The 15,710-nt window shown below is 42.0% G+C and overlaps 1 protein-coding gene across 4 annotated transcripts in view; it reads left to right on the top strand.

Moving 5' to 3' along the window:
• The window catches only part of LOC109429899 (uncharacterized), a 111,500-nt gene extending 96,223 nt beyond the window's left edge, over nucleotides 1-15,277 (top strand). For 3 of the 4 annotated variants that reach the window (XM_019705897.3, XM_019705896.3, XM_019705898.3), the window contains exons 3-6: nucleotides 1,093-1,250; nucleotides 1,322-2,658; nucleotides 11,208-11,907; nucleotides 13,644-15,276. In XM_019705897.3, the coding sequence (XP_019561442.3) occupies nucleotides 1,093-1,250; nucleotides 1,322-2,658; nucleotides 11,208-11,907; nucleotides 13,644-15,218 (3,770 nt within the window). In that variant the 3' untranslated portion in view covers nucleotides 15,219-15,276. Of the gene's footprint in view, nucleotides 1-1,092; nucleotides 1,251-1,321; nucleotides 2,659-11,207; nucleotides 11,908-13,643 lie in introns of all 4 variants that reach the window. The other variant, XM_019705899.3, reaches the window with a different exon arrangement.
• The last annotated feature ends 433 nt before the right edge of the window (nucleotides 15,278-15,710 follow it).

Below are 15,710 nucleotides of genomic sequence, written 5' to 3'. Positions count from 1 at the left end.
TTTTGTATTGCAAGTTTCCTTAGCCTTCCGTCAATCGCGCGGTTGGCCACAAACAGAGAGATTCAACGTGTTGAAGAAAATACTACAGCGCGATCGTCAACGTCATACGACATACGATTGGTAGAAAAATCACTTAAGTAGTTAAAAACTTTGAAAGTGCCAATAGAACACTGCACTGAGAAGCAAGGTTTGTGTCGGTTGGGACGTAACACCAAGAAATGGGAGGAGAGGAGTTATGTTCTTAAATAATTTCACGAAAGTCCTGCTCAAATTTTGTTATTCAGTACTCTCCAAATTCATAGATGGGTGTTGATACAAAGTTCTATAGAAACACTACCAATTCCATAAATTTACTAAAAATGTAAGTATTCCTGGACCTATAATCTATGATATCAAAACGTGTATATATTTCAGGTCTATTGATGCAAAGCTATTATCAATCCATTAAGACATTTTGCATTCGCAAATCGCGTGGCTCAGAATTAGAACAACCACGATGATTCGAGTCCAGTATGATCTTATTTGAAGACACTATTGATAATTCAAATTATTCTGAGGATATCTACCTCCAAAATAAGCATAATACATAAATTGAGCACCATGAGTGGCAAATTTTGTGTCAGTCTAATATTCATACTATAATTTGAAAGTCACGGGGCAGTGACTATCTAATCAAAACCCCAATTGATTCATCATTGCCGGAGAATTTGCTTGGCACATCGAAAAATGCTTCATTGATGAATTTAATTTGAAACTAAAAAGTGTTTCTCGTATCGCACATTAGAAAATGATGGCGAAGAAAACGGTTTTTGCCAAAAAAAGGCATATGTTGCTTCTTACGGCTATCTGATCTAAACTGAAGAACTGAGCTCGTGTAATCTCATTACCACAACCTGACTTTTATCAGCACCGCAAAACTGACCAGTCATTTGGCGGCCGGCGTGGTGTTTCGAAAAACGTGAACATTCTCCGAGACATTGACAAACGCCCCAATATAATATTTAATCAGTCAACAGCCGCACGTTGAGTAAGCTCAAGAGTTGCACCATATCTTCTAACACACGAAAAAAAAACTGCTCCTTCTTCTTGCAGCGAACTATAAGCACGGTCTAACACTGGCGGACCCGTCTCAACAGTTATCGCAGCTGAAGGGCTCATCAAACATAAATATCTTTGCTGATAACGGCGGAACCTCGTCGCTCGGGCCGTGCGCTAGTACTAGTGGTGATTCAAGCAGTCAGGTAAACAACGTGAGTCTTTATCGCAGCACCACACATATTCCATACCGTGCTCATTGAGTTTTGTGCTTTTGTTTCAGCAGGATCTACTGGCCATGCTGCAGCACAATTTGGTGGATAAGAACAAGCAGCTAACGATCACCCCCACTTCCATGGCTAGCGGAAGTGGTGGCGGCGGTGGTAGCGGAACGGAAATGGTTACGAAACAGAAGAAGAAGGTCCGTCCAATCCCAGATCTGATTCCGCTGCACAGTATTGGACAACTGCATCTGCGTGGCGAGGTTGGGAAGACGTACCATCTAAACCCCGAGGTTACCATAAAAAGCCGTGCTGCTGATAGTGATAACAATAATTCCGTAGATGCGGGAACGTCGGGGAAATCGTTCGTCATCGATGATGATGAAAGTCCAATCAATTTGACGGCAGATCTGAACGGCGATAAGAGTTTGCAGCATCAGTGTATTTTCTGCCAGATTATGGTGAGAACGACGGATGACTTGGCGCTGCATTTGCGTACGTTTCACAGCGAGGAACTGTTTGCGCTACTGCTGCAAAAGAAACCCGAAGATAGTGGACAAACCGAGCTGCAGGCGTACACGGCGGAGAGCCTAACGATAGATATATGGAAGAGGCTACTGGAGAATAACAAAGCTATATTGGAAGAACAAGAGTCCCGTGAAAACGATAGCGAAATGCAATCCGGGCAGTATTCCAACGACGAAGATGATGCTGAAACAGTTGAATCAGCAATCAGTAAAAATGAGACCTATCTTGGAGTGGAAACAGCGCCCGGATATGGAGAAGTCACGAGTAAGTACAACATTGACGACGGTCCCACGCAAACATCGGTGATGAAGAAGGTATTCAAGTGCCCCCATTGTTCATTCTGGGCCTCGACGGCTTCCCGGTTTCACGTGCATATCGTAGGTCACCTGAACAAAAAGCCTTTCGAGTGTTCGCTTTGCTCGTACCGATCGAACTGGCGCTGGGATATTACCAAACACATCCGTTTGAAGACCATACGAGACCCCAGTCACAAGAACGCCGGAGTTCTCATGAACGACGAAACCGGTCGACGAAACTACACCAAGTACAATCGGTACATTACGCTGATGAAGGTCACCGACAACAACTACAAAGACAGTTCATCCAGCTCGAAATCCATGATGGAAACCAGTCAAGCCGACTACCTGGCGATGTGCAAAGCCGGAGACTCGCCAGCCAGCCTGAACAGCCTGGCCAAGATGTACTCCAGTGAGGAGCTAGCGCAGGCCTTCAATCTAGCTTCCATGAACCAGATGGCCCGATTCGAGCCAGAGATGCTGCAAAGCCTGGTGGGACTGCCGCCGAAACCCTTGCCAACCGAAGATGCTAAATCGTCGCCCCAGAAGGCGTACAAGTGTAAAAAGTGCAATTTCAAGTGAGTATTACTTTACATAGGCTCAAGCGTAAAAGGGAAGTTGAAGGTCGTTTGGTGTAATGGTAAATTAAAACTCCATTCAAACAATTGTAAAACCTCTGTTGGAAAAACTCTGTTAAAATATGCTCTGCAATGTGGCAATTTTAAATCGATGTTCGCAACATCGATGTTTTTGGTTCGATTAATCGATTTTTTGAATCGATGTTGAAGCCCCAAAAAATCGACCGAATAGATTCGTTACATTCGATTTTTCTTTCGATTCAAAAATATTAAATTTTTATTTTTCTTCAGAATGCATTGTCTCCACGTTATATAAATGTTCGACACAAAGTCGTAAAATCATTGGCTTAGTTAGGATTTATTCTGGAGGGCGCCGAGGAGGGAGGCTGACTTGGAATGACTTTTAAGCAACATGGGTGCCCGATATGTGAATATGCAAATAGGCAATGCAGTTTTGAGGAATCAAAATGAGTGTTCAAGATTTGTATCAAGTTTCGTAAACCATATGAGTATGAGCAATTCCTCCATGATTTTTTTAATTGCTTGCTGCAGTGATTCCATCTTCAATTCCTCCAGAGATTCCTTTAAGAATTTATCTAGGGATTCCACCATACATTTTATCGGGAATTTGACATGGGATATCTTTAAAGGTTTCTCCAGTAATGGTTCAAGTGCTGCTTCGAGGATTCCTTCAAAATTTCTCCAGAGATCCTTCAAGGTATTTCTGCAGGTATTCCATCAGAGATTTTTTCAAGGATTTCTACAAAGTATATTCCTTCCAGAATTTCACTGAAGATTGCTCCAATAATTCCATGTGGAATTAATCGAAGTATTTCTACAGGAATATCTTTATGAAATTCTTTCAGAAATTTTTACTAGAGATTATTCAAAAATTAATCCAGGAACTTCTTTTAAAAATCCATTAGGAGTCCATCCAAGTATTCTTTCAATAATTCGTCCAGAAATTATTGCGGACATGGATTTTTTTCAAATTTTTATCTTGGAATTCCTACAGAAATTCTTCCAGGTATTCGCTAAGAAAGCTCTTGTGAGATTCCCGAAGGAATTCCTCATGGGATTGCTTCCGGGAGTCATCATGGTTTTTTTTTTACAAATTTCTCCAAGATTCCTCCAGGGATTCACCTGGGAATTCCTTCTGTTATTCTTTCGGAAACAAATTCCATGATTATTTTGAATCCGCCTCTGAGAGCTCTTCTTGGGATTCCTTCAGTAATTAATCTAGGCATTCTTCCAGGAACTGTTTAGAGATTCCCTTCAGAACTCCACTTGGGATTGCTTTGAAGCTTCCTCCTGGGGTTTCTTCAGGATCTGCTTCAGGAATTGCTCCAAAAGTTACTCTGCTTACTCTTTTTAGGATTCCTTCAGGATTTCTTCTGGAAAGTTCAGCAATTTCTTCAGTACTTCCTTCTGGGATTCTGTGGGGTATGAACAAAGCTGAGTAGCATTTCCCATGCGTGTATTTCCCCTAGCAAGCATCAGTGACAGCTAGCACCATGACGGGGTCGTCGTCAGTGTGATGCATGATGCTGCCTCATTGACGAGTGGACTGTTGGCGGAGCAAGACGCCATCACCGTGAGATGGCTGGGAACGGATTGTTCCAGTGAGTTGCCCGGTATTCACATTGGCGATCCTGCCAGGAGTACATCATAATCAATAACAAGTTAATCATAAAATAGGTAGAATCACTTGGCATAAAAACAGTGAGAGAAAACAAATCGTTTTGGTGTGTGAAGTGTGTGGTGGTGCTGCGGGTGCTGCAAACACAGTGAAGTGGGTGTTGCAATTCTGCGGTTCCTGACGAAAGCTAGAGCGCGGAAAGTTTTTGTTTTTCCAACCGTGGTCTGTTTTAGCCTTGGTTCTAGCACAAACACATGAACAAAGGCGCGGTGACGTGGTTGATTTTTGTTGTCGACTGGTAGCACGCTGTGGATAGGTGGTCGGTCGATGATTGCATGCATGTTTCTTCATGTTCTTGCTCGGCATGGATGGTCGCGCTTTCGTTGATTCCTCGGATCGTACATGCTCGTGTTGTCGCTCGGTTGAACGGTAAATGCAAACAGGTTGATGTGCATGATGGTAGAGGTGTTTGACTATTGTGAATGTTGCCGTAAAATTCTCGCGGCGTTGGTTGGTTGGGTTGGTTTTTGCTCGGGTTTTTGGTTGGGCATATTAATGGCGTTTCGAACCGCCGAAAATTTTTCTGCATAAGGAAAATGCAGGGACGCGTAATGAAAACCGTCCAAGGAAACGGCATTTTTGGATAACCGCCAAAAATTATTCTGCATAAAGAAAATGCAGGGACGTGTAATGAAAACCGTCCAAGGTAAAGGCGTTGTTGGATAACCGCCGAAAATTTTTTCTGCATAAGGAAAATACAGGGACGTGAAATGAAATCCGTCCAAGGAAATGTTATTGAAAAACTGGCGAAAATTGTTTGCATCAGGAAAATGCAGCGATGTGTAAAGAAACCCGACTAAGGAAATGGCGTTGCATGATAACTGCCGAAAGCTGTGCGTGAGGAAAATGCAGGGACGTGTAATGAAAACCGCCCATAAAAATTGCATATCGTTAAACAGTTTAAAATTCGAAGTACGCAATGAAAACATATCTACTGAAAATATGTTGTAGAACCTCTTTTGAACTCGTTTTGTAGAATCTATTTTCGTATAATGAAGGACATTTGTGTGTTATATATGGTCCATCTGTACCATCACATTGAAGCATTGAAAATGGAGTTGTATGATATACGGAATCTTTAGTCTGATAAATCTCAAATTCGTTAATCTCTTGTTTTTTTTTTCTTTTTTGACAAATAATTCTTACAAAATATGTTCGTTTTCGTTGAATGCGTCGAATTTTCGCAATCGTGAATAACGATTGATTTGAGTGAGAAAAAAACAGGGCCGGCTACATAACGAGACGTGCGCTTGAAGGAGAGAAGACGCATCACCCAGCCAACAAATTGATTCATATTACTCAACTACAACTCTGCTAAGTGAGCCCTTACTCGATTAAGGAAGATTGTTTAAAATGCACAGATTTGCTCTATTCGCACAAATCTGGAGGCCATATGTGTACATTTCTCTGAAATCATTCTGTCATATACAACTGCAGATGAATTGATCTGTCGCAATATATAACTTCGATTACAACTGTGTTTGGATATCAATATGATTTCCTTTTTACAAACAATAAAAAAAATAAAAAACGAAAGTAAAGCGATTTGCGAGTCTTGATATTTTGACCAATAGCTTCATATCCAGATACTCTACCACTGAGCCGTTCATTTGATGTTGTAGGGTTCAGAATTTTGGCAAATATAAGTATTTTAAGGACTGGCCAGTAGACACTTAGTGCGGGCGATCTTAAAACATAAACACATGACCGAACCGAAGTTGACTGGACGATGTCAATTGCGCTGCCGGCGGAAGGTGATGGAAAAGTTGATGTTTACGACCGTCCGGGAGAAGAAAACCTTACCTAATATCAACACTAATGGAATTCCACGATACGGCCAGCACGGTCCTGGTTCAGCGTCGAAGTAAAATGGAAACCATGGTAGGAAAATGGAATAACACCTGAGTTCTCTTCGTTTTCAGGTTCAAATTTATGCAAACATCATAACATTCACTTTCCACTGCCACCGCAATCAAATTCCCCCTTTATAATTTCAGATTTACAAATATGAACTTATAAACAATCAAACTCTATAGATTGCACTATAATCGCAACAACTGCAGAGGAGATTGTATAAAAATGCTAATTTGAAATTACATAATTGTCCATTTGAAGTTGAAGTTTTACAACACGTAGAACATAATCGGATGAAATTTCTGACTTCGTTAACGATTGCAGTTGATTAGTTATTGCATCTTTTATAATTTCAACTTGATCTGTACATAAAAACGATTTGAAGTTAACATTCTTATGTGATCTCTGGTTTGCTGGGCACCCAACTGCGTGTGTTGTAGTTATTTTTATTGGAGCTCGGCAAAACCCCATAGATGATTGGTTAGCATTGCAAGTTATCAAACATATGATATAGGTTTGATATTAACAAAAGTGCGTTTACTAAACAAAAAAGTAAATGTGGCCATTCGTCTTAATTCTTGTATCTTGAAGTGTATCTTGTTGCATTGGTGCCATAAGGATGAAGAGAACGAAATTGAGGGTTTGAGCGAAAAAATAACAAGCCTGCTAGTCGAAAACTTTTTTTTTTCGGAGAAGAGGGAGAATGTGGGGTATGAACAAAGCTGAGTAGCATTTCCCATGCGTGTATTTCCCCTAGCAAGCATCAGTGACAGCTAGCACCATGACGGGGTCGTCGTCAGTGTGATGCTGCCTCATTGACGAGTGGACTGTTGGCGGAGCAAGACGCCATCACCGTGAGGTTCCGTATTATGCCAAGTGATTCTACTGCAGTTTGCTAAGATGGCTGGGAACGGATTGTTCCAGAGAGTTGCCCGGTATTCACAGATTCCTTCAGAAACTTCTCCTAGAATTCCCCCAGAAATTGATCCTTGGATTTCTTCAGCAATTCTTCCACAAGGGATCCCTCCATAAAATCCACCAGGATTCCTCTGGGAATTCCTGCATGGATTCCTCTAAAAGTTCTTAGGATTAGTCCGGGAATTCTTCTAGCAATATCTCTAGAGATTCCTCTAGGAATTCCTCCAGACATTACTACAGGTATTCCTCTTGAGATACCTCAAGGAATTCCTCTAGAGATTCCTCCAGGAATTCTTCCTGAAAGTTTCACCATACTATACATTGCATGATGAATCCCTGGAGGATTTCCTCGAAGAATAACTGGAGCACTTTTAGTAGGAATTCCTGGAGGAATCTTGTGTGTTCAATTTATGCTGAAAGAATTAATTTTTGTCAAGTTTTAGTGTAGTTATGATTTTCTGAAGTTTGAAAATAGTCGAAAAACACTAAATTGATTTGATGCACCTTTTAATTTAAATGGATTTTACTGAAATTTTGACCAGTTACTTTTTTTAGGGGTCTCCAGTTAGCCTAGTGGTTAAGGCTCTCTCTCTCTCTCTCTTCTTGGCGTAACGTCCTCATTGGGACAAAGCCTGCTTCTCAGCTTAGTGTTCTATGAGCACTTCCACAGTTATTAACTGAGAGCTTCCTCTGCCAATGACCATTTTGCATGCGTATATCGTGTGGCAGGCACGAAGATACTCTATGCCCAAGGAAGTCAAGGAAATTTCCTTTACGAAAAGATCCTGGACCGACCGGGAATCGAACCCGTCACCCTCAGCATGGTCATGCTGAATACCCGTGCGTTTACCGCCTCGGCTATATGGGTTAAGGCTATGGATCGCCAATCCGGAGACGGCGGGTTCGATTCCCGTTCCGTTCAGGAAAATTTTCTCAACTCTCTGGGCATAGAGTATCATTGTGCTTGCCTCACTATATACAAATTCATGCAATGGCAGGCAAAGAAAGCCCTTCAATTAATAACTGTGGAAGTGCGCAAAGAACACTAAGTTGAAACGAGGCAGGCCAAGTCCCAGTGCGAAAGTAGAGCCAGAAAGAAGAAGAAGAAGAAGAAGACTTCTTTTAGGATGCCAATCAAAATATGGGGGTGGACTTGAGAATCAGAGTACATTTTTGAAAAAGTGGAGAGGCCTAAACAGGGATTCCTCTAGGAATTCATCTAGAGATTCCTCAAGGAGTTCCTACAGGCATGTCTCCAAGATTTTTTCAGGTGTTCCTCAAGGCATAGCTCTTGGGATTGCTCTAAGCTTCCAGGAATTCCTCTACAATACCTACGGCAATTTCTCCAGAAATTTCTCCCGGAGTTTATCCACGAATTATTCCAATTTTTTCAGCAATTCCTGCGTAAATTCCTTCTGAGATTCTTCAAGGAATTCCTTCAAGGATTTCTTGAGGAATCGTCCAGGGATTCCTTCAGTAATTCCCCCAGGAATTCCTCCCGGAACTTATCCAGGAATTATTCCAGGTATTTCTTCAGGAATTCCACCAAGAATTTCTCCACGAATTGATCCAGGAATTCCTTCAGGAATGACTTCGGAAATTCCTACAGCAACTCCCCCAGGAATTTCCCCAGGAAATCCTCCATGGATTCCTTCAGAAATTCTTTCTGGAATTTATTCAGGAATTTCTCTAGGAATTCTTCCAGAGATTCCTCCAGGATTTCTTCCAGGGTTTCCTCCAGGAATTCCCCTTGGATTCCTCCTAGAATATTCTTCTGAAATTTCTCCAGGGTTTCTTCTTAGGATTCTTCCAGACATTCCTCCAGAAATTTCTTCGACGATTCCTCCAGAAATTGCTCCAGAAACAGTTCTCGGGGAATTCTTTTAGGAAATGCTTCAGAAATTTCTCCAGGTATTCCTACCAGAATTCCTTCAGAAATTCCTCCAGTGATTCATTCAGGGATTTCTTCAAGAATTCCTCTAGGAATTTCTACAGGAGTTCCACTTGGGATTCTGCCAGGAATGTGTCTAGAAGATCCTCCAGGCATTGCTCCTGAGGTTCCTCCAGAAATTGCTTCAGGGATTCCTCCAGCGATTTTTCCAAAAAGTCCTCCAGAAGTTCTTCCAAAAATTTCTCCAGAAATTTCATTAAGGATTCCTCCAGGAATTCCTCAAGATGTTTCTTTTCCAGGGATTCCTCTCAGATTTCCTCAAGAGAATCCTCCAGGAGTTCATCCAGGGATACCTTCGAAATTTCTTGCAGAAATTGCTCTAGGCCAAGAATTTCTCCAGGGAGTCCTCCAGGATCCCTCTAGGGTTTCCTTCTGGTATTCCTGCAGGAATACCTCCTGGAATTTCTTTAGGATTTCCTCTCCGCTTTCACCCAGGAATTCCTCCAGAGACGGTTCGATGAACAATCTCAATTTTTGATATTAGTTTTATTTAGACTATCATAACAGGTCGGAGACGAACCAGCCTCGGGCTGAAAGTCTCGATAATAAAGATAAAAAAAAACTATCATAACAAATTTCAATTTTCCGGTTAGAAATAATTGCACTAGATGGTACTGATTTAATTTATAGCACAAAAATCTTAATCTACTTGTAGTTTTCATGGTACTTGCTATAGAGATTTATCTATGAAATTAGTCAGCCATTCCTCCTGATATTTCTACATGGATTCATCTCATAATTCCTTCCGGGAATCCTCTAGGGGTTCATCCTAGGATTTCTCCTGGGATTCCACTCAGAATTCTTCGTAAGATTGATTTAAACATTGTTCTAAGGATTCCTCCAGGAGTTCCAGGAATTATGGATTCCTAATGGTATTCCCAAATAAATGCTCCGGAATGCCTAAAACTGGTTTTCTCCCGAAACTCTCTCAGCAGTTTTTTTTCTGAGATTCCTTCTGAAATTCTTTCCGAAATTCCCACAGGGATTCCGCCCGGGGTTTTTTGTAGATTTATTCCGGGATTCCTTCCGAGGCTCCTTCACTGATTACTCCCATGATGCTTTTACGGATTTCTACTTGGATTTTCCCCGGTATTCCTTCAGGAATTGCTTCAGGGACTGCATCTGTGATTCTCTCGGAGCTCTCAGAGATTCTTTCCGAGATTCCTAGGATTACTCTTACAGAGATGCCAGTCAGTATTCTCCCGGAAATATCTCCCGGGATTCTTCCAGGGATTTCTTCCGGGATTCATCTAGCGATTTCTGCCGAGATTCCTTTCTGAGTGCTTTAAGGAATTTCACCTGGATTCTTTTAGGAACTTCTTCATATTTTTTAGAGATGTCGATAAGGATTTTTCCAGGATTTTTTCCATGATTCTTCCAAAAATGTCGTCATTGATTATTCGCATGTTTCCTATACGGATTTCTTCAGGGGTTGATCCAGTAATTTATCCCAGCATTCCTCCAGGATGCTTTCAGGCATTTTTACCAATGTTTTTTTTTTCAGGGATTGCTTCTGGGATTTCTTCCGGAGTCACTTCATTGATTTCTCTCCTGATCCCTTTAGAGACAGATTTCTACCGGTACTTCGTCCGGGATTCCTCTCGGGATTTCTTCGGAGGTTCTTTCAATGATTCTCCCCGAGATATTTTAGGAATCTCTACAGGGATTCTTCCCAGAATTTCTCCTGGAATCACTTCCGGGTGCTCAATCAGGATTCATTGTGGGATTCATTTAAGGATTCGTCTAGGGTTTGCACCGCATTGCAAATAAAGATAGTCAACATTATATTTCACATTTCATGTTTTTCATAAAAATCATTAAAAATCATCGGATTTGTTAAGAAATGTTAACCAAGTCTCAGGACATGTCAGGCTGAATCAAAACGGATGGTACACCTAATCTAGAGATTCTTCCTGGAATTCCTTTCTTTTAGGGATTCCTTCGGGACTTATAAAAAACGTGCTCTAAAACATGTTGGTATAAAAAACATTGATTGAATTGAAATCTATGATTGAAATCTATTTCCTTATTGAAAAAAATATTTGATTATGCCAAACGACTTTTGTAACAATCAGGGTACAATCGTTACACAAAAGTTATTTTATCATCCATTGCACCTCTCCACAGGAACCCCTTCCGCGAGCTGGTGTTGCTGCATATCAGGTCAACCCACATGGCCATCGACAAATCCAGCTCGGCCGAAGCCGAACTGGACCTGCTGCCGTGCGACCAGGACCAGGACGTCGAACCAATAGAAACCGGCCCCACAGCAACAAACAGTACGCTAAATCCACAATCTCCGCTAAGACCATCATTATCACCACTGTCGGTTGTTGTTAGTCCCAGAAGCGAAAGCGGTAACATCGGTGGTTTGACCGGTGCCTCGCCCAGTGCTAGTACCACACCTAGTGTGACTTCCGGTTCGGCTAGTGGTTACAATAGTAACAATTATACTACTAACGCTACATTAATTGGTGTCGGATTAAACTTTAGCCAGGCAGTTGTAGCTAATGACAATCGGTTGGGAACTACCTATACTCTCAGTAATACTGTTATACCCAGTGTCGTGTTTGGTGGCGAGGTGAACACTACTGCTAGTACAACTACCCAATCTACTACTACTACTCTAAGCGCTAGTTCGGCCTCGGCTAGTACTACCAATACCAATACCACTACTACTCCTCCCTCTACCAGTACTACCAACACCAACACCACCACTCCCACTACCCCGGCGGGTGGCAAGGGGGCGTCCAACTCGTGGCGTCCGAGTGCCCCGTATCGGTGCGGTCATTGTCATCAGGTGTCGAATTGGAAGCATGTCATTCAGGTATTTGCAAGATCAAAATTTGTTTCTACACCATTTGTGTTTTGTTTCTTGTGTGCGCGTGAAATTTACAATGTTTTGTTCTGTTTTGTTTTGTCTGCAGTTTTGGTTCAATATGTTTGCTAGTATAACCTTAAGACGAAGCGGCTGTGAATGTTGTCCGACATGGAATCAATTAGAAACAGAAAGTAAACTTTATTGTGCTTAAGCCTTTCAAAATTAAGCACCTTTTACAAAATGAAAAACCAGAAAGTTATGTAAGCCAGCTAACACTAATGATTATACTTTGAGGTTTTAAGGATCACTTCAGGTATCACACAGGAGTAAAACACATTCCTAATGCCTGTCTGAGTCATACTGACAACAACATCTTACTAGGGCTAAACTCGTCAAGCTATTCAAGCATTCAGATAGGAATTTTTAAACTTTCATTCATAACTTGTCATTTTTTTTAATTTTTCAGTTTTACACAATTTTTATAGGTTCCACCTCTGCTGTGTAGGGACTTTCTTATAATCTGGCCAAGGATGTTTTCGGTCACCTGACAATCGTTCATTCATTTGTCGATAACTCAGTTCAGAAGCCTTGTATTAAAATGTTGGATTCGACAAAGTTGTAGATTACTGTTTTTCCTACAATTATCACCAAAGACACCATATTCTAACTTCAATATTTACGTCGTAAAAGTGTTAGTACTACCTACTCATACTAAACGATCGGATTTTTTGATCGTTTAATATGATGAGTAGGTGGTACTAGCGCTCTAGCGCCGTATATATAAGAATTAGAATACGGCATCCTTGGTAATAATTGTAGGAAAAACAGTAATCTACAACTTTGTCGAACCCAACATTTCAATACAAGACTTCTGAACTGAGTTATGGGCAAATGAGACAAACGATTGCCAGGTGATCAAAAACATCCCTGATTCTTACAGATCACTTACAGCATGAGAGGCGATTCGTTGGAAACTCTTCAGTTAAAAAAACTTACATAATGTGGAATAACACCCATCATGCTATAACACTAAAATTTTGTAAATGATACATACACAGAAATTAAAACCATAGTAAGTCATTGCAACTTTTCCAGAATGCTGATACTTACGAAGTACTGCGTTAGGGTTCGTCGCGTGAGTTTTCCCTTCTTCGTTGAAGTCTACAACACATATTACAGTAATTCCTTCAATAAGAACACACTTTACTAACACAGCAAAGGTTTTCAGATGAACGAATCACCAAAAAAAAGGACAGCACAGCGTCTTTGCATCAAAAGTTATCGCGTTTTTAGGGAGTGATCCGAAGCTTTTGATTGGGAATCGAACTTCAATACTGGTGATCATAACGTGATATTCAGTTAATTGAACTATCGTTCGATATGAAATATTTTCCTCCACTCGGTGCGTGTAATAATCTCAAACGAATCAAGCCGGAATTGGTTGTCACAAATGGGTAATCTGTTCAACATATGTTGACATATACTCTTAAAAAGTAAAAGATCCTTTGGGAACGAGAATCGGTCTTAAACAGTATGATATTTATTGGATAGGAAAGGGATAATTTTTAGTTAAAATAATTCATATTCAAATTGCACTTAGTAGAATTGCAACAAATGCACAGTAGATAGATCCATAGAATTAAGATGTGTTAAATGTGTGGCACTTTTGAATTGTTTTCTTTTGCTTTGCATGACCGCCAATCGCAATTCAGTTAATCACAAATTGTCCCATATCTTTACAGAGGCACTGCCGTTTAAAGCATAACGGCAACGTGCTCATCGAGATGGTCAACAACAGCTCCGCCAAACAGTCACAAAACGTAACTGATACACGCAATTTGAAGAAAGTGAGAAAGCCATTTCAATCATTCGACTCAGTTTCACAGGATATCCCCGTTCAGCCGGTCACGCTGCACCCGATAGAGCTTGTTCCGGAGGTGAGCCTAATCGTCCAGGACGTGCCACTCCTGCAGCCTCCCCCGCTGGCCCTCATCCCGTTCGAAAACACAAACATCAACAACGTAGTTCCCCCGAACGTTACGATAGCTCCCAGAATACGTACCAGAACCCCACCAATGACCATGACGTTCATCAACTTGACGGATGACTCCTCCCTGGAGCCACCATCGTCGCTTCCGACGCCCATGCAAACCGACAGTGCCCCCACCAGTGATGCTACCGCAGAAGAATTCTATGAAGAACCGATGGCAACACATCGAATGAAACGATACCAGTGCGATGCTTGTCCTTACGAGACAGACAGCAAGACCCAGTTCGCTTACCATAAGTCTTTCCACAAACCACGTGGCGATCCCTATAAGTGTAACATTTGTTCATATAACGTCACCAAAAAGCACCTGTTAATACAGCATCAGAAGACACACGCTGAACGAGGCGTTCCCTCGACTAGTTCCAGCAGCCATCACATTACGAAATCCAAAGTGAAACCATCGGTCCCAGCTCCAGTGGGCATTGGTGAACTCTCGATCGTGATGGGCAATGAAACCAAGTCGACCGGATTGACACCAGCCGACATTCTAGACCTGACGAAGAAGATAAGAGACGAAGTGAGCATAACGCCTGCCGGAGGTACCCCAACCCTTTCCGATACGATCACCATAGACGAGAAGATCGTCTACTACTGCGCTTACTGTCCGGCTAGATACTTGGACGAAAGTGAGATCGTTATACACCAGAATCGTCACACGCAAGAAGAAAAATATAAATGTGACCTTTGTTCGTTCTCGACGTGCGACGAATCCGGTGTAACGACTCACCGGAATGTCCACTCGGCCAACTATCGGCGAGGAACCAGGGAGCTCCGCAAGCTGAACATCGAAAGCGATACGCACCCTCGAAGGAGACTAGTCCAAATAGGCGATGCCGTAGAAAAGCTATGGGTAGTTCAGGATGACTACGAGAGGCTTCACAGCATGCAAGTCGAATCGCCCGAACCGGACCCGGAGGTTCCCCAGCGTAGAGTCACCAGGTCCAAGAACAACAGTCCGTCCATTACCGCCGCCGTCACGGAGATCACCAAGGAACCGAAAGTGTACAGCTGCGAGCACTGCGACTACACCGACAGTTCGGAGTGTTCCTTCAAGGATCACGTCAAGTTTCACTTTGCGGCCATCCTGTTTCCGAAGGTGAACAAGTACGCATCGCTGGACAAGTCGGGGGAACCGTTTCGGCTGATTGCCACCTCCAAGGCGGATCCGCAGGATTCGTTCGAGCTGAACTACGACTCGGAGGAAGCGGTCAAGGTCGGCGTCGGCAGCGAGTGCAATAGCACCGATAGGATCATTATCGAAATCTAGAGGATAGTTGTTGTGTTCTTTTAGATGTAACTTTTGATCGGGGGTTGTAGGGGACATGTCAAGAAGACTGGCGATTGAATCTAATTATACATCTTCATGGTTTATATGGTTACAATAATTACCAAAAACCTTTTGCATAGTGCATATACATGAGTTTATGAGGCTCATACATCAGATCCGAATAACAAATTGAGTTCAATAGAGATTGTCGGTTCTTCATGAACTACTTGGGTCTTGATGTTCGATTTTATAGGTTATTTAACCCTAAAAGGGATACCTTCATGGCCTCAGTTTCGTCACCTCGCTGAGTGTGTTCCATCAAAGAAGAGCTCTGAAAGGCGCCTGGGGTCCAATGGACCCCAGGTATCCCTTTTAGGGTTAAGAACACCTCAGAGTGAAGATCTTGAGCTCCACGTATGTGTTTGCTGGATAGTGACAAAATGGAAACTTCTGAAAGCACAGCCAGTGAGTATTTTATTAAACCGAAACATA

The sequence above is a fragment of the Aedes albopictus genome, chromosome 2 (genome assembly GCF_035046485.1).
Source record: "Aedes albopictus strain Foshan chromosome 2, AalbF5, whole genome shotgun sequence".
Taxonomy (NCBI): domain Eukaryota; kingdom Metazoa; phylum Arthropoda; class Insecta; order Diptera; family Culicidae; genus Aedes; species Aedes albopictus.
The sequence above is the reverse complement of the archived record's forward strand: the minus strand, read 5'-3'. Positions and strand labels throughout refer to the sequence as shown.